The sequence below is a fragment of the Trichechus manatus genome, unplaced genomic scaffold (assembly GCF_000243295.1).
Source record: "Trichechus manatus latirostris isolate Lorelei unplaced genomic scaffold, TriManLat1.0 scaffold00040, whole genome shotgun sequence".
In the NCBI taxonomy this organism is placed as follows: domain Eukaryota; kingdom Metazoa; phylum Chordata; class Mammalia; order Sirenia; family Trichechidae; genus Trichechus; species Trichechus manatus.
The window spans coordinates 15306623-15333642 of NW_004443976.1; the positions used below are offsets into that span (position 1 = coordinate 15306623).

The following is a 27020-nucleotide window of genomic DNA, read 5'->3' on the forward strand; positions in this document are numbered from 1 at the left end:
CACGCACGAGCCGCGCGGCGCCCGAGGCCCGCGAGGACTCGGAGGGGGTCTGCGGGAAGCCCCGTAGCTGGGGGTGGGGTGCAAGGAGAAGGACTCCCAGCACCTGCTCAATGTTCTCCACCCCCCTACTAGAGTGGGCTCCTGGTGAGACTCCGGGAGAGGACTGAGGACTCAAATCCAGGGAATCTGGACATCCTGGAGAGAGTCTCAGACGGTTAAATTAGGAGCGCCTGTTGGAAAGCCAGTGGCGGCTCCAGCAGCTACCCACTGATCCTGATTTAATCAGTTCAGGGAGTGCAGCGTAGATCCAAGAAGCAAGGCAGGTGCGCTCTTGGCCCAGGACCCGGGCTTCTGCCCAGCACGGAAGGCTGTGTTGCCCACCTCTCCCGTGAAACCCAGACCAGTCCCCAAACTCCCCAGGGGCACACTCTTGGGTGCCCACCCCCTGTCCCACAGAGAGGCAGCCCCGGGCAGGGAAAGGAGGGTTCTATTGGGCCTTCCAAGGACAGGGCATTAGAAGGGGCACAGCATCCCAAGCTTCAGACTTCCAGCTGTGCACCAGGACCCAGCCTCCTGTCTTCCACTCAGCCTTGCCCCGCTCTGGTGTGTGGCAGGTACCTGGGCAAGACCCGTTCTTTCTCTGGGTCTCAGTTCCTCCACCTGGGGGTAGATAGGAGAGTGGGGTTTACACTATGAATGTTCACATGCAGCCCCCCCTCCCAAATTGGTAAGAGTCCTGTCTCCTGTAGTGAGTGGGTGGGTACCTTCTGTGTTCAGGGCCACTATCACCAATCTGACCCAGCTCAGAGGTGCTGTCGCTCCATGAAGCCCTCCCCCCAACCCTCCTCCGTTTGAGTTTGGTGCTTTGATTGAAATTAAAATCTTTACAAACAAAGCTCAGAGGACAGAATGTTAGAACTGTACAGAGCCTCAGAAACCAGATAATTATTCCTTGTGTGTCACAGGCAGGCCCCAGGGCACAGAAGTGACCCCACCACAGACATGCAGTGGCAGGGCCGGGGCTGACCCAAGACTCTGACAGCAGCCCCTTGGGCTGGGAGCTTGGTGCCCACTGCAGTCTGCTTCCGGGCCCCACATCCACGGTCAGGTGCATCTCCTGAAGGTGTCGGCTGCACTGAGTCATGGCATAGTCTACGGGTGATGCAGCACGAGGCCCCCCCCCCCCAGTCTCTTGGGAGCAGAGTTAATCCCCAAGCTGGTGTTTCTTGGCACCTTCGAGGTGTATTTTAAATTCTCCAAAGTGACTAAAAATATGCTTCAGTGTGTTAGGTATGAATGACTGTGACAGGAGGTTAGGGAAACATTTCATGCTGATCGTTCCCTCACTACCTGTTTCCAGCTTGCTGATCTCAGGCCTGCAAAGTGGGATGGGGGAGGTTCCACTGAGTGGCCGGGGGTGGCAGGTGACTGACAGGCAAGGACAGACCGAGGAGCTCCATGGGGCTGGTCCTGGGCCACAGCAAGGACCCTCATAACAGTGGGATGTTGCCAGCTACAAGACAGCGTCCAGCTCGGCTGTGGGATGCTGCCCAGCTGGGCCACTATGCCCAGCTCTGAGGGAGGCACAGCCAAGGCTCTAAGGCTACCCTAAGCTCCCCTCTGAGCCAGAACTCCTCATCCTTTCACCCCCATCCTTGCCCAAGGAGTCCCCATGGCCAGAGCAAGGGAAGAGGCAGAGTTTTGAACTCTTCAAATTTGGGAGACCTCTGAGCTGCCACCGAGCAAACCAGCCCCTTCCTCTGTGTGGGTTTTGCTGGGGTTCTAACTCAAAAGCAACCTCTAGATCAGGCCTTTGTGCGGGATGCAGGGCCACCAAGGGCAGACCGATGGGGAGGACAGTAGCCCTTTCTGGCTGGGTGGTCCTGGACAAATCACAGTGGTCTTCTTGAAAGCCTCTGGCAGTATCATGTGACCATCAGCTAGTAGGGCTTGTAGGGTTCTTATTTCCATTTCACGGGTGAAGAAACTGAGGCCCAGAGAAGAGAAGTAATGTGCCCAAGGTCACTTGCCTAGTAAATGATGGAGCCTAGACTAAACGGGGGTGTCTACCTCCAGTGCTTCCTCTACTGTCCCACAATGCTGCTCTTAGTTTCTTCAGAACTCAGTTTCCTCATCTGTTTAATGGGAGACTAAACTCGGTAATGGCTAAAGGGTCTTCAGCTTCATTCACTAGGTCTAGACCATGATTTCAAAGCAAATTGGACACAGAACATTAATGGACATGATTCTAAGGGCAAGTATATTTGGGAAATGGTGGAGTAAACACAGAGAAGCAGGTTTCCTTACTGGGGGACTTTTCCGAAGCTTTAATATGAGTGTGTACTGTGATTCGCTCAGAGAGAGGTATAGGCTGCCCATGTGAATTTGACCACAGAACATCTTGTAAGACTACAGCTCTGCTGAATATACCATGAGAAACGCTGGCCTGGAATGCAATAGTTCCTCCAGGGCTGGTACCTGGGAGCTCAGTCCACCTCTCCTCTGCCCTACATGGGAGAGTCTCAAGGCTTAGGGCCTGGTCCCTTCCCTTCCCACCTGGCACATTCGCCCTTAGCAGTTTCTAACCCACGCCTAGGCTTTCAGCAGACATCTGCATGCTCATGACACCCAACCCCCACACTGATGACACCCCAACTTCCATATCTAGACCTAGCCTCATCTCAAAGCACCAGATCCACATGTCCAACAGTCTCCTGCGTATTCCTCCTTAGATATCCCACAGGCACCTCAAGCTCTGCACATCCAAAACTGAACTCATCATCTGCCCCCCAAATCTACTTCCATCCCTGGTATCATTTACCTCTTCATAAATGATACCATCACCCACATCATCACTGAGCAGGAAACTAGGAGCCATTCAGGACTCCTTCTCCCTCAAAGATCACATCTAGGACCTGTCTATTTTTTCTCTTTAATATCTTCCAATATCCCCATTGCCCACTGACTTAGCTCAAACCTCTCCATCTCTCACCTGGACCCTGGTAAAGCTCAACATTACCTGCTGCAACATCCCCCTCCAGTCTTTTCTCCATATTGCTTACCAGGGCGGTTTTCTAAATTACGCATATGACCCCATCACTATCTTGCTCAAAACCTTCCCGTATCCCCCCATTGCCTATAAAACCAAAAACTGAACCCATTGCCATCGAGTCAATTCCGACTCATAGTGACTCTGTTGCCTATAGGATAAAAAATATCTAAGTTCCTTAGCATGGCCTCCAAGACCCTTCATGACCCATGCCAATCTCCAGCCTCAGATCCTGTTGCCCATCTCTTGAAATTACACTCCCACCACACTGAACGTGGATCTCCCTGAGCTCATGCACAGTTGCCATACTTCCTGGAGCCTGGGGGAGTAAAGGAATTGGGGGCATTTGTACCTGCCCTCCCCTCAACAGAAAAGCCCTTGTCCTACTAATGCAATGATGATTCAGGACCACGGAGAGCGTCACATGTGCAAACCCCCTCCCCCACCATTTAGTCATGCTCTGTCTATGCTGTCTGCCCAGCTCCCTCCTCCTACTTGTCCTTCAGAAACCCAGACAGACATGACTTCTTCCAGGAAGCCTTCCCTGACCCACCGGGACAATCAGTCATTTCCTCCTAGGCTACTTGAGTAACTTGTGTATCCCTCCATCATACCGAACTCGTTATGCTGATTATGTTTGTACATAAGTGCACCACCCACTCCCCACAACAGACCGTGAGACTTGAGGGCCCATACTCAGTCTGATTCATCTCGGCAATCAGTACAGAGGAGGTGCTCAGAAAAATGTTTGTTGATTGAATGAGTAAATGACATTTAGCAGGTGCTCAGGAAATACGTGTTGATTTGCCTTGTGTGTCTGTTGCTCTGAGTGACTCAGAACCAGGCAGCGTCCTCTCCTGGTCCCTCTGGAAAAGGCATTTTCTCCCTGATTGACTCCATTCTCCATTAGCCACCACTTGCCATTTGCCTCCACCCTTTGATTAGCCTTACCCACAGGTCACTACCCACGATGGAAAGAAGGTGCCAGGCTGGGGACTTATCAGAGGCTCCCACTCCCCAGCCTGGGTCTGCGTCACAAGGTCTGTTCAGAACATTTTGTCTCTGCCTCTCTCTCCTGCTCAGAACAGATGGTTCTGGGTCCCCACTAATGCAGAAATTCCTGTTCTGTCATTTTGCATATTTTTAACACTTTTCTAAATTAGAGCAGCCTCAGTCTTCTTTGCACACGGACACGGACAGAAATGAAGAATCCCTTGGAGCAACATTGAGTCCAGCATCTTCCCCGTCCCATGAGAAGGCTACATCTTCAACAGGGGCAGTAAGTAGCCTGCCCAAGATTACTATTAGTGGACACTCTTTCTGTTGTATTGTTTTGATGCTCTGAGTCCATTTCCTTTCCTAACAGCACGCTGGTTTCCTGGTCTTAATGGAGCTATAAATCAAGGCATGGGCATAGGATCCAGTCTAGCTCAACTGCACTCTTCTGGTCGGGGTTTTAAATCTAGCGTATCGTGGCATAAAGAACTGGGGGATAAAGTCTGGAGTTCTGGTGAAGGTCCCCAGATAAGATGCCCCAGGAGCCCTGGCTCCTGAATCTCCGACCTTCCCATCTATTCTGTGAGCTCCTGATAAGCTTTCAACAAATCCCTTTCCTGCCTAAGATTGGCAGTTTCTATTGCAGACAACCCTACAACCCTAACTGCTGTGGGTGGGATAAAGCATGACTCCGGCAACTTCTGGCTGCCTCCTGCCAGCTCTGTCTTTACAGTCTCCATTAGACCCAACAGGCCCACCCAGGCATGGAGGGAAGTCAAACACTTCAGGGAATGAAGGAGGCAGACCAGTGTCTTGTGTTGCAGGAGAACAAGCCAGAGTTGGGGGACCATCTGGATGCACATGCTCAACCTCCAAGTCTGAGGTCAAGGTTGAAGGAGAGCTTTTATCAGCATCCTCATGTGCTCACACACCAACAGAGAGATAAGCAGGCACACACACTGACAGACACCTGAGTGCCAGGGTGACACCTGAGAGCTGGAATGTAGCATCTGTCCCAGGAGAGTAATTAACACATTAAACAAGAGGGTCAGCCTTGAGGGCCTCATCCTGCTGAGCAGCATTTTCTCCCCCTTTTACATTCCCAACAAATAAGTCTCAAATCTTAGTGACAGGGATTGCCCAACAGGTGCCCTTTAGACTGAGAAGTTGTGTTTTTATTTACCAGACTACTGAGCGGCCAGGTTTCCTGGGTGCTCATAGACCTGCATCTGTGACCTTAGCCCACCATGACTGGCTCCAGTGAGGCAGGTGGTGGGAGCTGAGTAAAGGTGGGGCCTAGGTTGCCTGCAGAGGAGATGCTGGTCTCTATCACCCCCAGGGTCCACCAGCCCTAGAGCCCCCGCCCCATCCAAACCACTTTAGACAATTAAAAAAAAAGCTAAACCTGTTGCTGTCAGTCAATTCTGACTCATGGCAACCCTACATGTTACAGAGTAGAACTGTGCTCCCATAGGCTGTTCTTGGCTATAATGTTTACGGAAACAGATCGCCAGACCTTTCTTTCGTGGCACTGCTGGGTGATTTCGAACTGCCAACCTTTAGGTTAGTAGTCAAGTGTTTAACCAATTGTACCACCCAGGTTTATAACATCTTGCCAACTCCTCGCTGGGCATCTTGTCCAGCTCAGTCCCAAGAAACATCACCCCCACCTTGCCCAGCAACCCAAACCACCAGAATGTGCTTGAGCCAGAAGAAACAACCCTGATTATGGGATTAAAGCCCCAGCTCCTGGGCCTAGCACTAAAAGCCACTCTGGTCCCAGCCAGTCTGTCCTGCCTCCTCTCCCTCCCTCAGCAACACTCACACCCTCCTCTCTAGCCACACCACACCCCTTCATGATTCATCACCTGCCTTTGCCTGTCTTATTCCCTCCACCTGAAACTCCCTCTCCCGACTGCTTCTCCTGCTATTTACCAGCTCTTAGGTGGGATGTGGAGCCCTGGTGGCGCAGTGGTTAAGAGCTCAGCTGCTAACCAAAAGGTCAGCAGTTCAAATCCACCAGCTGCTCCTTGAAAACCCTATGGGCAGTTCTACTCTGTCCTATTAGGTTGCTATGAGTCGGAATCGACTGGATGGCAATGGTAGGCTGGGATGTAATCCTTCCCTCTGTCCACAGGTGTGCCTCCTTCAGCAAGAAACTCACTTGGCGTGTTGTTGTTATTGCCATTGATCCTGACTCACGGTGACCCCATGTGTTACAGAGTAGAACTGCTCCGTAATAAGGTTTTCTTGGCTGTAATCGTAACAGAAGCAGATTGCCAGGCCTTTCTTACAAGGTGCCGCTGGGTGAGTTCGAACCACCAACCTTTAGGTTAGCAGTTGAGCACAAACCATTTGCATCTCCCAGGGACCTTTCACTTGGCTTAGCTGAGTGTTTCTCTCCAGGGTCTTGCACTGTGAGGTGCAAGGGCGGGGGTGGTGTCTGAGTCACCGCTGACGCCAAGATGGACACCCAGTGATACCAGCGCATGTTTATAGAACTGACACGAAGGAGCCTTTTGATTTTCCTCCCCAGCCACTGGACTCGGGTTGGGGAGGGGTGATGTTTAATTCTTGAGAAGCCTTTGGCCATTTTGGCTACACCGTCTGGGAAATAAGCCTCACAGGGGTTCTCCCCCTAGGACTTCTGGGAGGAAGTTTCAGAGCCTGGGGCTGGACTTCTGTGAGCACCAGAGGAGGCCTGGGCCAGAACAGCCACGTCCAACACACTTCTTGTGTATAGCTGGGGCATCTGCAGCTCAGAGAGGGTCAGCAAGTGGCCAAGGTCACACAGCCAGTGAATGCTGACGGCATCCTGGCTCCAGCCCATACTGGTTGCCTCCTTCTCGAGAGAAACCAAATATCCTCATGGACCCTTTTCCTTGTTATTCCAGAGGCAGTCCAGCTCAGGAGCTCCAAGCATTGAATTGTGGGTCACCGGGCGAGACAGCTTGTGATGCCAGCTCCCCAGGGAGGGCTGAGCCTGGGGGGCAGGTACGGGAATTGCTGCACAGCCCAGCCCCTACAGCCTATCACATCCAACCACCAGGGTCAGGGAGGACGCCCCAGAGGTGGGGCTGGAGCAAGCAAAGGTTGGGAGGTATGTATGGGGTGGGTCACTGCTCCTCCACAGCCGTCCAGAGTCAGGCACAGCCTGGCACAGCCAAGGTGGCAATCAACAAATGAACAAGCCATCCCCTGGCCGGGCACCAGGGGAGGGAAGAGCAGCTCCTGCTTGTGGGCGGAAAGAACATGCCTCCCCGTCGCTGCCTGCCTGGAAGCTGTTGATCTCCTGCAGGGCCCGCTGAGCCCAGCTGCTCTGAACCCAGCAGCAAATGTGGGTCCCACAGAGCCAACCCTCCCCGCGGGCTGTACTAGGGTCAGAGCGTGGGTGGGGAAGGGGTGCAGAAAAGGGCACAGCCAGGAGTATGGCTGAGCCGCAGGTGAGCACGTCGGTGTGATCCTGTGGGCAGCTGTGCCTGTGAAGATGCAGGCCTGGGAGCTGCTCTGTGTGGGTCCGTGGAGCTTGGAGCCACACCCCACCCCACATGCTAGGGGAAACCCGTCTATCTCCCAGACAACCATTCGGGCCCTACCTTTTGTTCAAAGGGTGAATCCACCCAGAGGGGTGTCCCGTGCCCTCCTGACCCTGCAGAGTGGGGAAACTGGGTCAGGGTGGGTCTCATGAGCTGGGAGGACCAGGGGTACGGACACCGAGAGACCCATGCTGAGTAGCGCCCCAGTTTCCCCACTTCAGGGGGCAGCCTTGCATCCTTGGCCTGGGTTGCCCACCTCTCCCCATCACGCTCCCAGCAGAGGCACCCAAGGCTAGAAATAACATGTGGTCCAAAAGGCCTGAGCTTTGTGCTGGCCGCACTTTAATCCAGGCCCCTCTGCAGCCAGGCTGAGGACTTCAGGTCGGCAGGCCCTGTGCTGGATGTAGGCACAGGCCCAGGCCTCCTGCGGAGGGTGCTGACAGCTCAATTCCCAGCCCAGCCGCTGGGCCTGCCAGCTCTTGAGCAGGGATCAAGGAAGTGACAGGTGCAGCTCAGCCGGGGTCTCTGAGCCACAGCCAAGGGTCTCAGAGGCTCCGCTACTGTGGAGGCCAGCAGAGGGCTGGGTGAGCGAGCAGGGTGGGCAGGGCCTCCTCAATGTGGGCAGGGGCCTCAGGGGCCCTCCAGAGGGCCCTCCGCACCAGAAAGCAGGCCTTGGCTCTCCACATCCTTGCTGTCCGAGGTCCCTGTGGGAGGAAAAAAGGCTCAGCCAGCCCCAAAGGAGGCAGGCACTGCTTTGGGACCAGGCCTGGGCACAATCTGTCTGGGAATCTTCTAAATTCCATTTGCAAAATCAATTCCCAATCCCATCCCTTCTCACCATCTTCTCTGCCACCTCCATGGTCTTACCACCATCTTCTCTGCCCTTGGACACCACAGAGCTTCCTAGGGCCCCTCTGCCTCAACTCTGAGCCCTCACAGTTTGTTCTCAACCCTGCAGCCAGAGACACTTTTACAATATAAAGCTGGCTGCTTCCTTCTCCTCCCCGGGGCACCCTACAGAGGCTCCCGCCTCACTCAGAGTCAAGGCCACAGTCTTTACAAGGGCCCACCAGGCTCCTCCTGCCTTGTTACTGCTGCCCTCAGCCCCTACTACTCTCCTCCTCACTCCTGCCCCAACCACACTGGCCTCCTTGCCGGTCCTCACACACATCAGGCACACTCCCACCTCAGGGCCTTTGCACAGGCTGTTCTGTCTGCACGGCTCACTCCCTCACTCCTCCAAGCCTTTGCTCCAGTGTCACTTGTGTGGTAAGGACCTCCTTGACTACCCTATCAAAAATTCCAACCTGCCCCCACCTGTCCCTCATCACCCCCTTCCCTGCTTTGTCTCTCCGTAACACTTATTACCTCAAACAGACTATATTTTTTGCTTTTTCTGTTTGTGTCTCCTCTGTCTCCAACCCACTAGAGGGTCAGCTCCATGAGGACTTGGACTTGGCCTAATTCATTCACTCCCCAGCTGCAAGCTTGCCTGGTACTTAAATCAGTTGCCGTCAAGTCAATTCTGACTCATGGCAACCCCATGTGTATCAGAGTAGAACTGTGCTCCACAGGGTTTTCAGTGGTTGATTTTTTGGAAGTAGATTACCAGGCCTTTCTTCCAAGGTGCCTCTGGGTGGACTTGAACCACCAACCGTTTGGTTAGCAGCCAAGTGCGTTAACCATTTGTACCACCCAGTGTCTTCTACCTGGCACTTAGTAGGGGTGTAATAAATAGTTTTGAATGAATGAATGAACAAACTGGTCCTTCCTGCCCCTGTGAAGTTCAGCCCTGAGCCTGATGTGGGTGGGAGCCTTGGGGGTACCTGTACCAGGCTGCCCGGCCTGGGCCTGGTCTCTCTCTAGGTACAGCGCAGTCAGCAGGAAGCAGCCGCCGCCCAGGGTGATGACAAAGGCACAGCACAGGAAGCTCTGTTGCAGGCTGAGGAAGTGCTGTAGGTAGGAGTCAGGGCGCCCAGCCCGCAGGGCGCTGGAGAGCTGCAGAGGAGAGAGGCTGGGTCTGCCAGGCTCAACAGGCCACCCTCCAGGCCTTCCCACATGCCGTTCCTCCCCAAGACCCTTCCCACCCCCACCGGTCCCACACTCAGGCCTTACAAGTCCAGTGAGGTAGGGGCTGCTGGCATCTCCCAGGACATGGCCCACCGTGATCTGTAGCGCCTCTGCTGTCCCCCGGCACCTGGGCACCACCACAGACTACAAAAACACAGGACACCAGGAGAGCTCCCCAAGCGAGTGCAGAGAGTGAAGACCCCTCGCACCCACCTCCTGTTTCCCACCTGCCAAAGACAAGGGCCTGGACGTGTGACAGGTTGGTCAAGTGAGTGGCCACGTTAGAACACCAGTCCTGTGCCCGGGAGGGGCGTGCCAAGGCCCCCTCTTAAGTTTTGCTCTCAAACTGGGAAGGAACCAAGTGTCCGTCAACTGATGAACGGGTAAACAAAGGGTGGCATATACACACAGTGGAGTATTGTTCAGCCGTAAGGAGAAATGAAGTTCCAATACATGCTTCTACGTGGCTAACCCTAGAAAACATTATGCTGGAGTAAATCAGACGCAAAAGAACAAATATCGTATGACCCCACTTATATGAAATGTCCACAGTGGGTAAATGCATAGCGACAGAGGGTGGACTAGTGGTTGCCATGGGGAGGGGGAGGGGGAGTTATTGCATAATGGAAACAGTTTCTGTTTGGGATGATGCAAAAGTTTTGGAAATAAATAGCAGTGATGATTGCACAGCATTGTGGATGTAATTAATGCCACCTAATTATACACTTAATAACGGTTAAAATGGAAAGTTTTATGTTCTATGTATTTTATCACACACACACACACACACAAAGCCTGGGCAGGGACCAGGCATGGCTGTGACGGGGGTGATGGGGCTGGGGCAGCCCAGCTCAGGGGTCCAGGAGGCAGTAACGCAGACCAGAGGGATGAGACGGGATACACAGCCATGTGTCTGCATGCGTGGGCAGTGGGCAGGCACGGTGCAGAAAGCTCAGCCCTTCTCTCGGAGAGTTCTAGTCCAGCTGGGCAGAGACCCAAAAACAACTGGCTGGAGAGGTCCAGATGATTCCATGGAAGAGGGTGAGGCGGGCACTGCCACCCACTCATACCCTCCCAGCTACCTGGGAGGCAGCGGTTAGGAATATGAATTCTGGAGTCAGTCTGAGTTTCAATTCCAGACCCCCCACTCACTAGCTGTGTAACTTTGGGCAAGTCGCTTCACCTTTCTGTGCCTCAGTCTCCTCGCCCCCCAGATGAGAATAATAATAGTACCTACCTTGAGGGTTATGTTATTATTATTAATCTGGTACCTGGAGGCTTCATATCAACATCAAACTGAAATAACACTCTGTGACTCTGGGAGGCAGAATGCTCTCAGGCATTTAAGCACGCTGTGCCTTCTGGGTGGCTCAAACGATTAAGTGCTTAGCTACTAACCGAAAGGTTGGAGGTTTGAATCCACCCAGGAGTGCCTCAGAAAAAAAGTCCTGGCGATCTACTTCCGGAAGATTACAGCTATTGAAAACCCTACGGAGGACAGCGCTAGTCTGACACACATGGGGTTGCCATGAGTTGGAATCGACTCAACAGCAGCTGATTTGGTTGGCTAATTTGTTTCTTCGTTTTGGTTTTGGTTTTGGTGCCTTCTACCCGACATGCCTTCCCTTCTCTGGTCCAGCTGAGCGTCCCTTCTTGTCCTTCAGGACTTAGCTCTGGAGCCACTTCCTCTGTGACACCGTCTCAGAGTTCCAATGCCTGCCCTGAGCACCCACAAGCCAAGTACGCACGTCACTTGGGGCTGGGAGGGTTTCTTTCTTTGTCTGCCTCCTCTTACCTCCAACACTTTCTGGTCAGGTCCTCAATCTCAAACCCCTTGTCTAATTCCTCTCAGGGTCCCCGGGGTCCAGTGAGGTACCAGGCACAGAGAGGATTAGCTGAAAGTCTGCCAACCAAAGCAGCCAAGTAGAACAATCTTGGAGACTGGTCCCAGGAGAAACCCCCACCAGAACCCAGGGCTGTAGCGGCGGAGGGGAGAGGAGAGAGGGAGGTTCCATTGGAGCAGATGCCACATGCACGGTCCCCAACAGGGCAGCCGCAGAGCCCCAGTCCTCCCCAGAGCCCCATCCCCAAGGCCTAGAAAAAACTCAAACCCATTGCCGTCAAGTGGATTCCAATTCATAGTGATCTTACAGGACAGAGTAGAACTGCCCCATAGGGTTTCCAAAGCTGTAAATCTTTACAGGAGCAGACTGCCACATCTTTCCTCTGTGGAGCGCCTGGTAGGTTTGAATCACCGACCTTTGGGTTAGCAGCCGACTGCGCCACCAGGGCTCCTTCTCAAGGACTAGATGTCGTTAAATCTGAACCCATCAGAGAATAATAACAAACATAATAGGGATAATTGCTAACACTTATTGAGTAGTTCCTGTATGCATTTTATATATCAACTCAAACAACCCATAAAGGAGATGTAATTACTATCTCAATTTTACAGATGAGGAAATCGAGGCCACAGAGAGGTTAAGTAATGGGCCCAGGGTCACCCAGCCAGGAAACAGCAGGGCTGAGATTGATCCAGGACCTGGCCTTTTGACCACTGTAGTGTCACGGGAAAGGAAGGGCTTTTTCAGAGATGTTTACATGTTTATCATAGAACATTTGGAAAATGGAGAGAAAGAGAAGTGGACAAGTTCATCCCTAGCCCGGCAGATGGACAGGACAGCAACGGGCAGAGGGGTGAGAAGGACATTTCAGGCACAGGCAAGGTGAGGACAAAGGTGTGGAGGCAGGAGCCCAGGAGCTAGTCGCTGCAGGGGGTCTGGTGAGAGGGGTGGGCCAGGCAGAGGGGCAGGAGTCACTGTGGGTGCTGGGCCTGAGCCGCTCTGTCCAGGACACGAGGGAAGTTGGCCCTCTGCCCATCACCGGGACCTGCCAACAGGCTAAGAAGGAACTGAGCACAGCTTTGCACCTTCCACAAGTGCCTCCTTCTCACTCCATAATTATGTGATTACTCACTGGTGGTTCCAGGGAGAAGGGCAGGGCCTCCCAGAGGGTGGGCCCTGAATGTCCGGAAAAAGTCCACGGTGGGGACCAAGGCTTCTCAACCCTCGGTCCCTTCCTCTCCTCCCAGGAACCTCAACCTGCTGGACTCAGACTGGCTGCTGCTGCCAGTTGTGGGAGAGGGAGGTCCCTTGCAACCTGTTCTGTGTCCTATCGTCTCCATACAGCCAGGGGACCAAGGCTGGGCCCCGCCAGGAGCTAGACAACCCAGGGAGTAATTTTAGGAATGAGAGGCTTTTGGCTTCCCAAAACTCCAGGCTCACTCTATTCTGAGACAAACACACCTCTGTTTTGGGCTCTCCCTTCTTAAAACAGCTGTTCCTTTTATATGCAGGGGCAAAACCAGCACCACTCACGGGCCTGCAGAAAGTCATAGCGGCAACCACCAAGTGCAGACTACCTGGCAGCCTGCCTCCTGCTCCCCACTCTGCCTCACACCCATACACCCCTAGGAGGTGAGACAGACGAATGAGCAGACGGATCCCTGGGGGGCAGAGGCTGAGCAGGGAAGCATTGAGACATGGAGCAGAGGGAGAATAGGGGAAGGGAGGGATAACGCTCCAGGGGATTTAGGAAAATCTGCTGAGGAGGTGGGAGCTAAGCCTAGTGGCTGCATTCCAGACCCCCAGAGGACAGGCCTGGGAAAAAGGGGGCAAGCTCTCCCCTTCCGCTCTACTCCACACTGCTGGGGATGGGGGTGGACCGAGCTGGCTCTGGGCCATCCCAGGGGGTTCAGGGTTTAGACAGACAGGTGGGTTGAGAGGGAAATGGAGACCCATCAGTTGGTTTGGGGAGGCCGGGTGCTCTGCCTCGGGAGAAGCAGGTGTGGGAGACAATCTCAGTGTTCTAGGGAGCAGGTCCCTCTGAGGCCAAGGGCCAAGCTGGGCCAGGGGAGGTTTTCTTAGCTGTAACGGAGCCTGATCATTTTCATCAACAGAGCTGCCAGGAGGCAGGGGCTGCCAGGGGTGCAGGGAGTGAGCTCCCTGTCAGAGGAGTACGTGAACAGGAGCAGGACTTCACTGGTTGGGATTTTGAGAATTTTGGACTTGGGGAGCTGGCTGGGCTAGACCAGTGTTTCTCAAAGTGTGCTCCGAGGAACACCTACATCAGAATCATTTGGAAAGTTGAAATGCAGATCCCTGGACCCCATCATAGACCCACTGAATCAGACTCTGAGGACAGAGGGCCTGGAATATGAATTTGTAACAAGAAGAACGCAGCATCCAGATTGGAGGAAGACTCATTAACAACCTGCATTATGCAGATGACACAACCTTGCTTTCTGAAAGTGAAGAGGACTTGAAGCACTTACTGATGAAGATCAAAGACTACAGCCTTCAGTATGGATTACACCTCTGCATAAAGAAAGTAAAAATCCTTACAACTGGACCAATAAGCAACATCATGATAAAAGGAGAAAAGATTGAAGTTGTCAAGGATTTCATTTTACTACATCCACAGTCAACACTCGTGGAAGCAGCAGTCAAGAAATCAAATGACATATTGCATTGGGACAATCTTCTGCAAAAGACCTCTTTCAAGTGTTAAAAAACAAAGATGTCACTTTGAGGACTAAGGTGTGCCTGACCCAAGCCATGGTATTTTTCAATCACCTTGTATGCATGCGAAAGCTGGACAATGAATAAGGAAGACCAAAGAAGAACTGATGCCTTTGAATTGTGGTGTTGGTGAAGAATATTGAATATACCATGGGCTGCCAGAAGAACAAACAAATCTGCCTTGGAAGAAGTACAGCCAGAATGCTCCTTAGAAGCAAGGATGGCAAGAGTTCATCTCACGTACTTTTGACATGTTATCAGGAGAGACCAGTCCCTGGAAAAGGACATCATGCTTGGTAAAGTAGAGGGTCAGCAAAAAAGAGGAAGACCCTCAATGAGATAGACTGACACAGTGGCTGCAACAGTGCGCTCAAACATAGCTACGATAGTGAGGATGGCGCAGGACCAGGCAGTATTTCGTTCTGTTGTACATAGGGTCACTATGAGTTGGAACGGACTCAACGACACTTAACAACAAACCCCAACCTCAGGTGATTCTAACGCACAGAGAAGTTTGAGCATCACTGGACAGCGAGCCCCTGAGGTGTCTTCCCCAGACAGAATCTAGATTCTCCTCCTTGTGGATAAGCAGACCAAGAAGAGCCACGCCTCTGAGCGCATCCAGAGGCACTTCGGAAGAAAGGCCTGGCAATCTACTTCCGAAAGACCAGCCATTGAAAACCCTATGGAGCACAGTTCTACTCTGACACGTGGAGTCGCCATGAGTCAGGGTTGATTCAATGACAACTGTTTTTTTAAACATTCTACCTATTTTACAACTGAGGGTGGGGAGGCCCAGAGAGGTTAAGTCACTTGGCCAGGGTCACGCAGCTAGTGAGTGACAGGGCTGGGAATTGAACAAGTGGTCAGCTCCAGAGTCTTAGCTCCTGAGCTATGCTACCCTCTCACCCTCTGATCCCACCTACAGACCTTCCAGAGACCTATAGTCTCTCCACCTGTTTTCTTGTCAGACCCTTGGCTTCCTTTGCAGCCCAGGTTGTTCACCTGAATGTCCCTCTCCCCTCAGCTACCTGCTCTCCTTGTTCTGCTCTCCCTCTACACGCGGATACACACACAGACACACAGACACACAGTCTGGGGCCTCCTTGCTCTCATGAGGCCCCTGCCCCATGAGAAGCTCATCTCCTCAAGTTCAGGCCAGCAAATGGGGCCTCTCTCCACTTCCTGTTATACACCCCGTTTCCCACACACTTCCTGCACCCAAACTGTCCCTACTCTGCTGCCTCTATGCAAGGACTGCAGGCCTCCTCTCTGAGGCTAGTTCCTCCCTCAGCCCTGGGTCCCAGCCACTGCTCACCCTCCCCACAGGGGCTCCCTCTCCCAACCCACTCTCCCGCCTGGATCTCCAAGCTCTCCCTCTCAGCCCACTCCATCCCTCCCCTGGAGGCTTGCTGCTGCCTCACCTCTTAAAAACCATCGCCAGCCTCCCCTGATCCTCTGCCCCCTCCAGCAACCACCCTCTCTCCCCAGTCCTCTCTAGGCAGCTTCTTGCGGGACTCATCTACCCTCCAATCCTCCTTCTTCACCTCCCACTCTCTCCTCAGCCTGCTTCAATGTGGCGTCTGCCCCTCCACTCTAAAGACCAGATCCCCAGCAAACTGCCCTTCCTTACTCTTCCCCATTGTTTGCCAGGAAACCGGCAATATGGGGGAGCTGAACTTCATGAGCTGCAAGGGTTAGTCTAGCTCTGACCCATAAAGGGCAGGAAGGCAATCCTGGACAGAGGGGCTTCAGGAAGGTGGGAAGACAGGGGTGGCCAAGAAGCCTTCCCAGGGCAATGAACCTTGCTAAGCATGAGGTCTGGAAGCCTCCAGGCAGGGTGGGACTATGGAGAGCACTGGGGTGAACGAGATCATGTCCAGCCAGCTCCCCAGCAGAGCTGGATGGGTCAAACATGGCTGGCCAGCCCCACGGCCCCTCCCCCACCCCGGCACCCCTCATGGCTCTGCCAGGTTAATCATTCTTGCACACACAGACATGGGGGGAGGGGGTGGGAACACAAGCAGAGTCTTCACATACCTGTGGGGCTGTCATGTGGAAAAGGGAGCAGCTCAGTGGGGGGCCGGGAGGAACCTACAGGGGGCAGGTTTCAGGGCCAGCTGAACTTCCTGAGATAGAAGGAGCTACGTGGGGAGGGAGAGGGTGGGGGGAGGAGGGAGTTTAAAAGTGGACAACCACACAAAGTTTGCCTTGAGTTCCCATTGATTGAGGGCTTTCCCCGCACGCAGGCTGGTTCACCCTGCCAGGCAGGTTCTGATCATTCTTTCTATAGACAAGGAAACTGAGGCCCAAGGCCACACAGCAGGTCTGTGGCTGAGTCTGGGCTGGAGCCCAAGTCTCCTGTCTGGAGGGTGGGGCAGAGAACACCCGGCAGCCCTACAGCAGATAGCCTCACCCAGGAGCTACAGGCAGCTCAGCGCTGTCCACACGCTTGTGATCTGGGATGACCAGGAGGGGGTCATGGGAGCTGCCTGGGGAGGGAGCAGACCACCTAGGCAAGGAGTGAGCGTCCCATCAACAGCAGTATTCAAGAAGGCCTTGCTGACTAGTTAAATGACTACCGATCCCCAAAGCCCTTTCGAACTTAGATTCTATATATCCTAGAGAAATAAGATCTGTCACACAAATAGACATATGCACACCCATGTTCATTGCAGCACTGTTCACGGTAGCAAAAAGATGGAAACAACCCTCGTTGTTCAATGGACGAATGGATAAACAAATTATGGTATATCCACACAATGGAATACTATGCAACGATAAAGAACAATGATGAATCTGTGAAACATAACATGGAGGAATCTGGAACGCAATATGCTGAGTGAATTCCGTCAGTCACAAAAGGACAAATATTGTATAAGACCACTATTATAAGAACTCAAGAAAAGGTTAAAACACAGAAGAAAACATTCTTTGATGGTTATGGGGGGTGGGGAGGGAGGGAGAGGGTTATTCACTAACTAGATAGTAGACAAGAATTATCTTAGGTGAAGGGAAGGGCAGCACATACTACAGGGAAAGTCAGCACAACTGGACTAAACAAAAGCTAAGAAGTTTCCTGAATACAGCCAAACACTTCAAAGGACAGAGCAGCAGGGGGCAGGGGCCTGGGGACCATGCTTTCAGGGGACATCTAGGTCAACTGGCATAACAAAGCTTATTAAGAAAATCTTCTGCACCCTACTTTGGTGAGTGGCGTCTGGGGTCTTAAAAGCTAGTGAGCAGCCATCTAAGATGCATCAATTGGTCCCAACTTACCTGGAGTAAGGGAGAAAGAAGAACACCAAAGTCACAAGGAAAGCATTAGCCCAAGAGCCAGAAAGGGCCACAGAAACCAGAGACTGAATCCAGCCTGAGACCAGAAGAACTAGATGGTGCCCGGCTACCACCAATGAGCGCCCTGACAGGGAACACAACAGAGAGTCCCTGATGGAGCAGGAGAAAGGTTGGGTGCAGAACTCAAATTCTAGTAAGAAGACCAGACTTAATGGTCTGACTGAGACTGGAGGATCCCCAGAAACATGGTCCCCAGACTCTCTTCAACCCAGAACTAAAACTATTCCCGAGGCCAACTCTTCAGACAAAGACCGGACTGGACTGTGGGACATAAAATGATACTCGTGAAGAGTGTGCTTCTTAGCTCAAGTAGATACATGAGACTAAATGGGCAGCTTCCGTCCAGAGGTGAGATGGGAAGACAGAGAGGTTTAGGAGCTGGTTGAATGGATACAGGAAATCCGGGGTGGAAAAGAGGAGTGTGCTGTCACAGTACAGGGAGAGCAATTAGGGTCACATAACAATGTACGTATAAATTTTTGTATGAGAGACTAACTTGAATTGTAAACTTTCACTTAAAGTACAACAATTAAAAAAGAAAAAAAAGATTCTAGGACGCCAGGATTTCTTTGGGGGATAAATCCAGTTGCCATCAAGTCGACTCCGACTCATGGCAGCCTTGTGTTTGTCAGAGTACAATCGGTTTTCAATGGCTGATTTTTTTTTTTTGGAAGTAGATGCCAGGCCTTTCTTCCGCAGCACCTCTGGGTGGACTTGAACCTCTAACCTTTCAGTTGCACCACTCAAGGATTCCCTTTGGCTGATAGAAGATGAGAACATGGAGTCACTATCAGAATCCCAGCCAGTATTCACAGAGGACAGTCTCTGTGCCAGGCACTGGGCAAAAGCTTCACACCAATAATCTCATTTCAACCTCACAACAACAACCACGAGGTAGGTACAATTATCATCCCCGTTTTCCGCATTAGAAAACTGGGGCTCAGAGACACAAAATGACTAGCCTAAGGTCACAGAGCTAGTGAGCAGCTGAAACCAGCTCTGTTTCCTGAGCCCAGCTTTGTGCCCCCGCACTGGACCACCTTCAGGACAACTTTCCACCAACTGTCAGGCTGTTTTGGTTCCCATGTGCCCAGCACTGGGCTGTGCCAGCACCTTCCACAGGGAAGCAGGAAGAGGGGTCTCGGGGTGCTCCTAGGTCTGGGCACAGCCCTTCACGGTGTTCAGTCGCTCCTTGTGTGTTTCTCATAGGAGACAGAGAGGAGAGTAGGGCTCAGGGGGGTGCCATGCTGGACTCTGGACTTAGCAGTCATGTAATCAGGACAGTGTCAAGCCTTGTTCTCGCCTGATCTGACCCCCCTGCACTGCAGCTCGTGACATGGGACCTGGGGCACCCTGGATCCACCTGGGCTCAGCAGCTGCAGCCCTGAAGTCCTACATCCCCCTGTCCACACACCCCAGAGTGGAAGCTTGCTGAGAAGGGGCCCTGGAGTCAAAAAGCCTAAACTCCAGTCCTGCCTCAGTGCCTTAGCATGCTGTGTGACCTTGGTCCAGGCACATGCCCTCTCTGAGCCACCATTTGTTCATCTGCAAAATGGGGGTGATGGTCAGAGGAGATGTTGTTTGAGGAATGTCAGTGTCCAAGGTAACTAACTGCTCAGTGACCATGGCTCCCTACCCTACAGCCTCTGAAGCCCCTCGCCACCCCCAGGCAGCTCAGCAGCAGAAACCCAGCCCTGAGCTGGACAGACCCCAGCCCCCTGCTCAAGAGGCCCCAGGACCAGCCCCCACCCTGACCCCCACACCTACCAGCAAGATGTCAGCAACCACTGCCCAGTTGCAGGATAGCAGCAGCTCCCCAAGGGCCAGGAAGACCTGTGGACAGAGGGTGGGCCGGGTGAGGCTCCCAGATTCCAGTCACCCACCTCCCCCCGCAGCACTGCCTGCTGCTTGGAGTCTCCTCCCACACTGGAGATGGGAGACTGGGGCTCCACAGAGGAAGGCACCATCAAGACATACTGGGGTGGGTGAGGTCTGGGACTGCTTTTCTAATTCTAGCAGCCTCGAGAGCAGGTGGACATTCCCATCGGGGCCAGGCCACTTCCATGACCCAGAGGAGAGTGCCCGGCCCGGGACTGGGAACAGCACTCTCCCTAATGAATAGCCCTCTTGCACAAGCCCTCAGAGTCACCCAAGCTCCAGCAGGAGGGAGCCAGAGCCCCCAGGCCCCTGTGAAAGATGGAGAAACAGACTCTGAAAGCAGTAAGGCCACGGGACTGCTCAGAGCTGCCCCACCCCGCCTCTGTTAAGGTGCCTACTGTGTGTCCAGGCACCCCATCAACAGCACCTCCCCAGGCCCAGCCCTGCAGGCCGTCTTCCTCCCAGAGCAGCACGGGGAGGTGAGTAGGGCCTGTAACACCCATCACACAGACAGTGAGACTGAGCCCCAGCCTCGGCCAAGGCTTGCTTGAGGTCACCTGCTGGCCCAGGGCAAAACTAGCCTGAAACACAAGGCCTTCAGCTCCCGGCCAGCACCAAGCCCCTGCCCTGGGCACCTGTGGGGCTGGTGCAGCTTCGTGTGCCCACCCTGCCTACTCCCAGTGTCCTCTGGTGACTGCAGGCCACTGCAGACCCATCTCACCCAGCTCCCTGAACCCCCCCCCACCTCACGCCAAGGGATTAGAACAATCCTCACTCCCTTCGCTCAAGAGGAGTTTAACGAGGCAATAAGAAGAAGGGGGGGCGGGAATCTCATTTCTCAGAGCTTCCAAGGGCTTATTGCTGGAGTGGAATTAGTCATTCTTGGAGTCACGGGGCAGTGGCTGGGCAGCCCAGGCTCCTGCACCCAGGGCCTGATGTTCAGAGGCCTGCAAGCACCCAGGGCAGAGGGGCTGAAGGACCACTGCCTGAACCCCCACTACGTGCTAGGCATGTTCACTCCCGTTACCCCAGCTAACCTCGCAGCTACCTGGTAGACAGATGTCACAATCCCATTCCACAGGCAAGGAGGCTCAGGCCCAAGCGCACACATCAAGCCACCTCCCTCCTGATGAGCCCCTCACCCCTATGGCTGGCCCTGCTCAAGGTAGAGGTGAGGAGGCTGCAGGGGAGAGAAGCTCTGCGAGGCCTTGGCAACCACAGTGCCTGGCAAGGCTGCATGAGGGAAATCAGAGGGAAGCCTGGGGTGGCGATGGAGCTTGCAGGTGGAAGTGGCAGTGAGCAGAGCCCCGAAGGGTAGGAAGGATCAGGACAGGCCAAGAGGAGCAGCAAGGCCAGGCCAGGCTGAGGACCAGGTGAGCAGAGGCCAGGAGGCTAGAATGCACCTGCCATGCTGGTGGGGGTGAGCGGGCAAATATGGCCCAGTGGGGTGGAGCATAGGCAGAACAGACCCAGGAGGAAGAAGAGCTGCGTGTGTTCCCTGCAGCTGCAGCCCCAAGCCCTTGGCACCCGCACTGGGGGGCCCTGGAGGACAGGGCTGGTCTCCCTCTGGGGCACCGGGCTGGGCCCCCACAAGGGTGGGAATCGGGAAGCCTGGCAGGCAGGTCTCAGGCAGGGCGCCAGGCAGGCCGCAGACCCACATTCCAGCGTGGCAGGGTCAGCCAAGAGGCCTCCTGGAGCCACATGAAAGCCCGGCCCGGCTCACACCACCCTCCCCTCCAACTTCTGGGCCAGCTCCACCTGGGACTCCAGGCCGCCCCTCCCCTCACACCTCTAGCTTGCAGCCACCATTCCCATTTCTCCACACAGTCCAGGCCCCAGCCACACTGAGATACTCACACACTGCTTTTGCTGCGACCTCCCCTTTTGTCTCTCCCCTGCCCCCACACCCACAGGACATACTAAAATACACCTTTTCCTTCCTCCAACTGGAGCAGGGTGGGTCCAGACCCCAAAATAGAGCCGATGGAGGGAGGTGGCAGCCACAATGGGGCCTTTCAGGCTGAAGGAGCCGCCCGCGGATGCCAGGTTTCCTCAGACACACCTGGAAACCAGCTCTGCTCCGCCAACTGCTGTCTCCACACAGCGGCTTTGAGGGGAAAAAGGGCCAAGCTGGGGAGAGGCCGCCTCCTAATCCCATAATTACGGAGTCCCCTGAGGCAGCCGCCTGGGTCTCCTCAGCAAAAGGAGGGGCTCTCCAGCAGAGGGCTCCCAGGTGGACGGGCCCCAGCCCCACCCTGCCTTGCTGGGCAACCCTGGGAAGGTCACTGCCGCCTGGGCCTTGGTTTCCCCAATTGTACAATGGCGGGGCGGCCCGGGTACACCGACAGGCTCCTCCACGGCCAATAGCCTATGTTTCTAAAGCTGGTGACCCCATCTCACAGGCCAGGTACAAACTGGATCTTAGATTTCAGTGGCTTCCATTTCAGACATGGGTTCCACAGGTAAAAAACACAAACAAACAAAAAGACTCTGGTTTGGAATAAGGTCGTCATGAAGAATTTAACTGACTTGCTGAAAGCTAAGGAGTCCCTGGGTGGTGCAAGTGCTTAAGCCTTGACTACTAACCAAAGGTTCGGTGGTTTGAACTCACCCAGAGCTTCCTTGGAAGAAAGGCCCGGCAATCTGCTTCCAGAAGGTCACAGCCCTGAAAACCCTATGGAGCAGTTCTACTCTGCACGCATGGGTCACCATGAGTCAGAATCGACTCGGCAGCAGCTGTTTTTTTTTGGTTCAAAGCTAACTTGCTTGTGGGAGTCTCAGCCCTGCAGTCCCAGGCCCTTCTGGGTGGCCACAGGAGCCTCACACTGACCAGATGCCCAAACTCGTCCTCTCCCCACAATCTCCCCTCAGGGATCATTTCCTCACCCAGTGTGGTTGAACCAGCCAGGACGAAGACTCCAATCATGACTGGCTGCCAGCAAGCTGCTGAAGCTGCTTCCCCTCTGGCTCCCACCTCAGGGCTAGGAAGTGGCCTTCAGCCTGGCCAGAAGCCAGTGTCCTCCTATATGCCTTGCTCACCCTCACTCCTCCTCAGATCACTGACTCCTGTCCATTCTTCATCCTAATGTCCCTCAGATCTGCCCCCTCCTGCTGTCCACTGCAGCTGGCCTGGCCTAGGCCTCACCCTCTCTCCCCTCCTCGCCAGTTTCCCAGGCTCCACCATTCCTCCCCACACCAGCCCCTGAGGGGACTTCCAAAAGCGAAATCTGACTCTGCCCGTGTCTCCTCAGAGCCCGGCCATGCTCCCCTGCACCCTGACTTAGTCCCTCCTGGGTAATAGGGCCTGGGAAAGCTGCCTGGAGCCTGAGAAATGTGGAGCCTCCAGTCACTGGCCTCCTCCATCTCAGACACAGGAGAATTTCTCCCTGGAGCTGGGGCAGCAACAATGAACATCCCTGGCCAGAGAAATGTGCACTTACACACACACACATACACACTCACACTCATTCACGCACACGTACTCACCTATGCATACAACCACACAACCATGCACAGACACACGCATACTCAAGACCTCACGCGCACGCACGTGAGCATCAACGTGTGTGCACACTCACGTATGTGCACAGACACACATGGACACTCACAGCCTGGGACACACACACACAAACTCACACACCTCAAGTCCTCACATGTATGTGTACTCACTCACATTGCAGGTAAAAAAAAAAAAGCAAAATCAGTTGCTGACAAGTTGACTCCAACTCATGGTGACTTCACATGTGCCAGAGTAAGACTTCCAGTGACTGATTTTTGGACGCAGATCTCCAGACCCTTCCTCTGAGGAGCCTCTGAGTGGACTCGAACCTCCAATCTTTCTGTTAAGGGCCGAGCACGTTAACTGTTTACACCACCCGGGACTCCAAATGCAAGTAAGGGGGAATGATACAGTATTCAAAATACTAAAATGTGTGTGGCAAGGACACAAATCAAACAGAACAAGTTTGGCTGGCTGGTGTGCACTTGCTGAATAACAGTCTAGCGTGTACACGCGCATGCTGTGGTCTCACAACATGGACAGAAACGTGTGCACACACAATCACACCTGTACACACACATACATGCACGCACATGCTCGTACCCATACATGCTGTGGTGGGATGGGTTGCTTTTATATGACCTCGCTTACCATGGTCTTGTAACTCCTACCAAATGATTGGGCGGGGCTATGCAAATAAGGTGCTTGTGGCTCACTAAGGGGACTGGACAGCTTGCTAACAATGCAAATAAGGTGTGTGGCACTTTTGTAAGGGTGGGACCATGAAAATAACGTGCATGGAACCCTCATGAAGGGATTGGTCCGTTTTACCACCCCACTAGGCTTAAAATGAGCCATCCCAGAGGCAGAAAGGGGGGACCTCACTATCACCAAGAAGAAGAAATGGAAGTGGAGCACATCTTTTGGACCTGGGGTTCCTGCGCTGAGAAGCCCCTAGACCCAGGAGACAGAGAGAGAGCTGTAACATCGAAGATGGCACAAGACGGCAAGAAGCAGTAGAAGAGAAGCAGTGGCAGCAGAACCAGACCAGAGCAAGATGGCATGGTGAGCTACCCAGCCCACGGAGTAAGGTGGTTACAGTGGGAGGCTTCCTAGTGGAATGGGGTGCCCCCGGCCACTTACTGGTGAAGCTAAAGAGCTTTGTAACACTTGCCCAAGCAGGGCAGAGGCCAGGCCGAGGGGCCGAGGGGCCGAGAGGCGAAGAGCCCAAAGGAGGCCTGCCTGCGGGCATGCCTGACCTGAGAAGAAGCTGTCCTGATCAAAGAACTGTATCTTGACTCATTCCTGATCCTGAATTGTAGCTGGTTACTTCCCTAATAAACCCAGTAACTGTGAGTATGGTCTGTGAGTTCTGTGTGGCCATTGCAATGAATTACTGAACCAGCAGAGAAGCAGAGTGCTGTGGGAGGGACAGTTGGTGTCAGAATTGGTAAAGATGGCAGAGAGAGAAGCTATGTCTGACCTCTGCCTCATAGGAGTCAGCCTTGGGCTGTTGATCTTGATTCTTCATCTCCCTTGTAAAGTTAGAGGAGGTCAGACGCCCCTACCACCATGTCATTTTTACCAATGTACATGCACACTCTCATACCTTAACACCTACATACACACCTCTCCTCACACGCATCTGCACGCACAGGTAGACATGGAGAGGGAGCAGGGAGGGAAGATGGAGCACCAGCCCCAAGGAAGGGTAGCCCCTGTGGGGTGGAGAAGGCACACCATCTGGGTCCAGCCCAGCCTTCCAGTGGGCAGTGACTGATCTCTGAACTGCGAAGATGGACCGTAGGACCCAGCCAGGAAGAGAGAGAGCAAACATCCCTCGGGGGATCATGGAGACTGGAGCAGCAGTGAGACCCGATCTGCCCCACTCACAGATCAACTCCTTGCCCAGGGTGAGCCATCATGACGCAGGCCTCAGGGCACAGCCTGGCCACCAGCAAGCTGCCACGCCGGCTGGCACACTTTGCCCCTGGGCCTGCCAACTTGTAATTGGAGGGACTGGCGTCAGGGCACAGGGGCACCACCTGGTTTCCAGGGGCTGGCAGCAGCCCAGCAACCTGGCAGGCGGGCAGGTGGGGAGGGAGGCAGTGAAGGGAGCAAAGCTCTGTATCCTCCCTAGAGAATTTGGGATTGTGGACTCTCCTGGGAGGCTGGGCTGCCCATCCAAGAAGAGACACCTGCTAGATCCTGGCAGGGAAGCGAGGCCCTGAGGGGAAGAGCAGACGGGGCCTCTGTCCGCCCCGCTGAGGAACCCCTGGTTGCTGTCGTTGTTGATAGTTGCAGTCAAGTCGATTCTGATTCATGGCAACCCCATATGTGCAGGGTAAAACTGCTCCATAGGGTTTTCAAGGCTGTGATCTTTTGGAAGTAGACCACCAGGCCTGTCTTCTGAGGCACCTCTGGGTGGCTTCAAACCACCAACCCTTCGGCTAGTAGTTGAATGCTTATTCATTTGCACCACCCTGCCCAGGAAGCAAGAGGAAAAGGGCTTATCCAAGAAAGGCCCTCTCCCAACCCAGGGCCAAGTCTGGGAAGTGGAGGGAGAGCTCCCCAGAGCTAGAGCAGCCTCACAGCCCAGCTGTCTGAGCCAGCCCAGGGGCCAGAGAGTAGACCCCACAGCCACCCCAAATCTGTGGCTGTCCCTGGGCTGCAGCGATGCTGGACACACATCCTGGCTGTTCCCTGTTAACCACCCATAAGGCTCCCCTGTGGGCACTAGGCTGGGCAGGCACTGGGCTCCATCCTCCGTCCTTGCTCAGGAGTCCTTAAGGCTGAGAAGGATGGTATGCCCTCTTGGTGGCAGATGTGAAGGCTGCGGTGACAGCTGGCTCTGCTAAGTGTAGCAGTGGCCACACCCCTCCCCGGGCAAGTAGGGAGCTCAGAGTTATGATCAAGTTTGGGCTGGAAAGGATCTTCAAGGTCATCTGGGTCACTTCTCGGTAAAGATGATGGATTGAAATTGCATCACAGACTTTCCTTCTCCCCAAAAGCAAAAAAATGATAAAAGTCAGTAAAAAAAATTGTCTGTTACCAAAGAAAATAATAAAACCTAATGAAATAAACATTAAATATTGGCAGCCAAGGAAAAAAGCAGATGATTAGAGTAGAGAGTAGAGAGTATAGTCCGTCTCTGGTCCTCCGCGCCAAAGCCATTCCCCAAATCCCTATATCTAGAGGAAAATAAATTGAGGGGGCGTCCTTAGCTCTCACTTTTAAAAGCTGCCGGGAAAAGGGATCAACCTGGGGGAAAGTGAACAATGACTCCAGTCACTTACTCCATCAAGACCAGAGGGCACCTTCCATCCCAGAGGGGGATGAACCCGGCAATTAAGCAGAATGAAGCCTGTTATAGAGCGTGTATTTGCCTAAATCCCAGAAGAGAGAGCAGAGCCCAGGTGTTCTAACAAAGACTTCTCTCTGCCTCCTCCTAGCCCTGCAATCCCCTCAGGCATCAGAAAAGTCTGCGGCAACCAAAGGCGCCCTTCTCAAACGGCAGCCCCTTTGGAGAAGAGAAAGGTCAGAGAAACGGCTGGAGGAGAGGCAGGAACGAGGAGTCATCCACACTATATCAAAGCAAATTCAATCTCTGAGCACAGCTGCCCACGCCCAGGCTAGGGAAAACCGTTCAGCGTTTGCACTATACAAACACACTACAGGAAGGAGGGGACGGGAGGGGAGGGGAGGGAGGAAAGGGGAGCGGAGGGAGAGAAGGAGGAGGGAAGGAAGGGAGGGAGGGAAGAAAGAAGGGAGAGAGGGAGGGAGGGAAAAGAACCCTCAATCTCGGAGCAGAGTTGCCCATGCCCAGGTTAGGGGAAGGCATTCACCATGTGCCTATAGGAAAGAAAGAGAGAGAGAAGGGAGGGAGGAAGGAAGAAAGAAAAAAAGAAAGAATTTGTTTCTAACCATAAATCTGTGTAGGTATGCAGAGAGAGACATGCAGAATGATGGTCACCCAATTAAATTTAAAAAAGCGGAAGCCAATAGGACACAACGTGAAGCGTAGTCAATTCTGGGCAATGAAGATGTGGATAATT

The 27020-nt window shown here is 53.6% G+C and overlaps 1 protein-coding gene across 1 annotated transcript in view; it reads right to left on the reverse strand.

The window, feature by feature from the left end:
- Positions 1–6565: 6565 nt before the first annotated feature.
- SPNS3 (SPNS lysolipid transporter 3, sphingosine-1-phosphate (putative)) overlaps positions 6566–27020 on the reverse strand; it is a 58812-nt gene continuing 38357 nt past the window's right edge. The window contains exons 9-12 of the mRNA XM_004376241.2: positions 19356–19421; positions 9697–9795; positions 9408–9579; positions 6566–8285 (exon numbers count right to left, since the gene is read on the reverse strand). Coding sequence (XP_004376298.1) covers positions 8212–8285; positions 9408–9579; positions 9697–9795; positions 19356–19421 — 411 coding nt within the window. The 3' untranslated portion in view covers positions 6566–8211. The remainder of the gene's footprint in view (positions 8286–9407; positions 9580–9696; positions 9796–19355; positions 19422–27020) is intronic.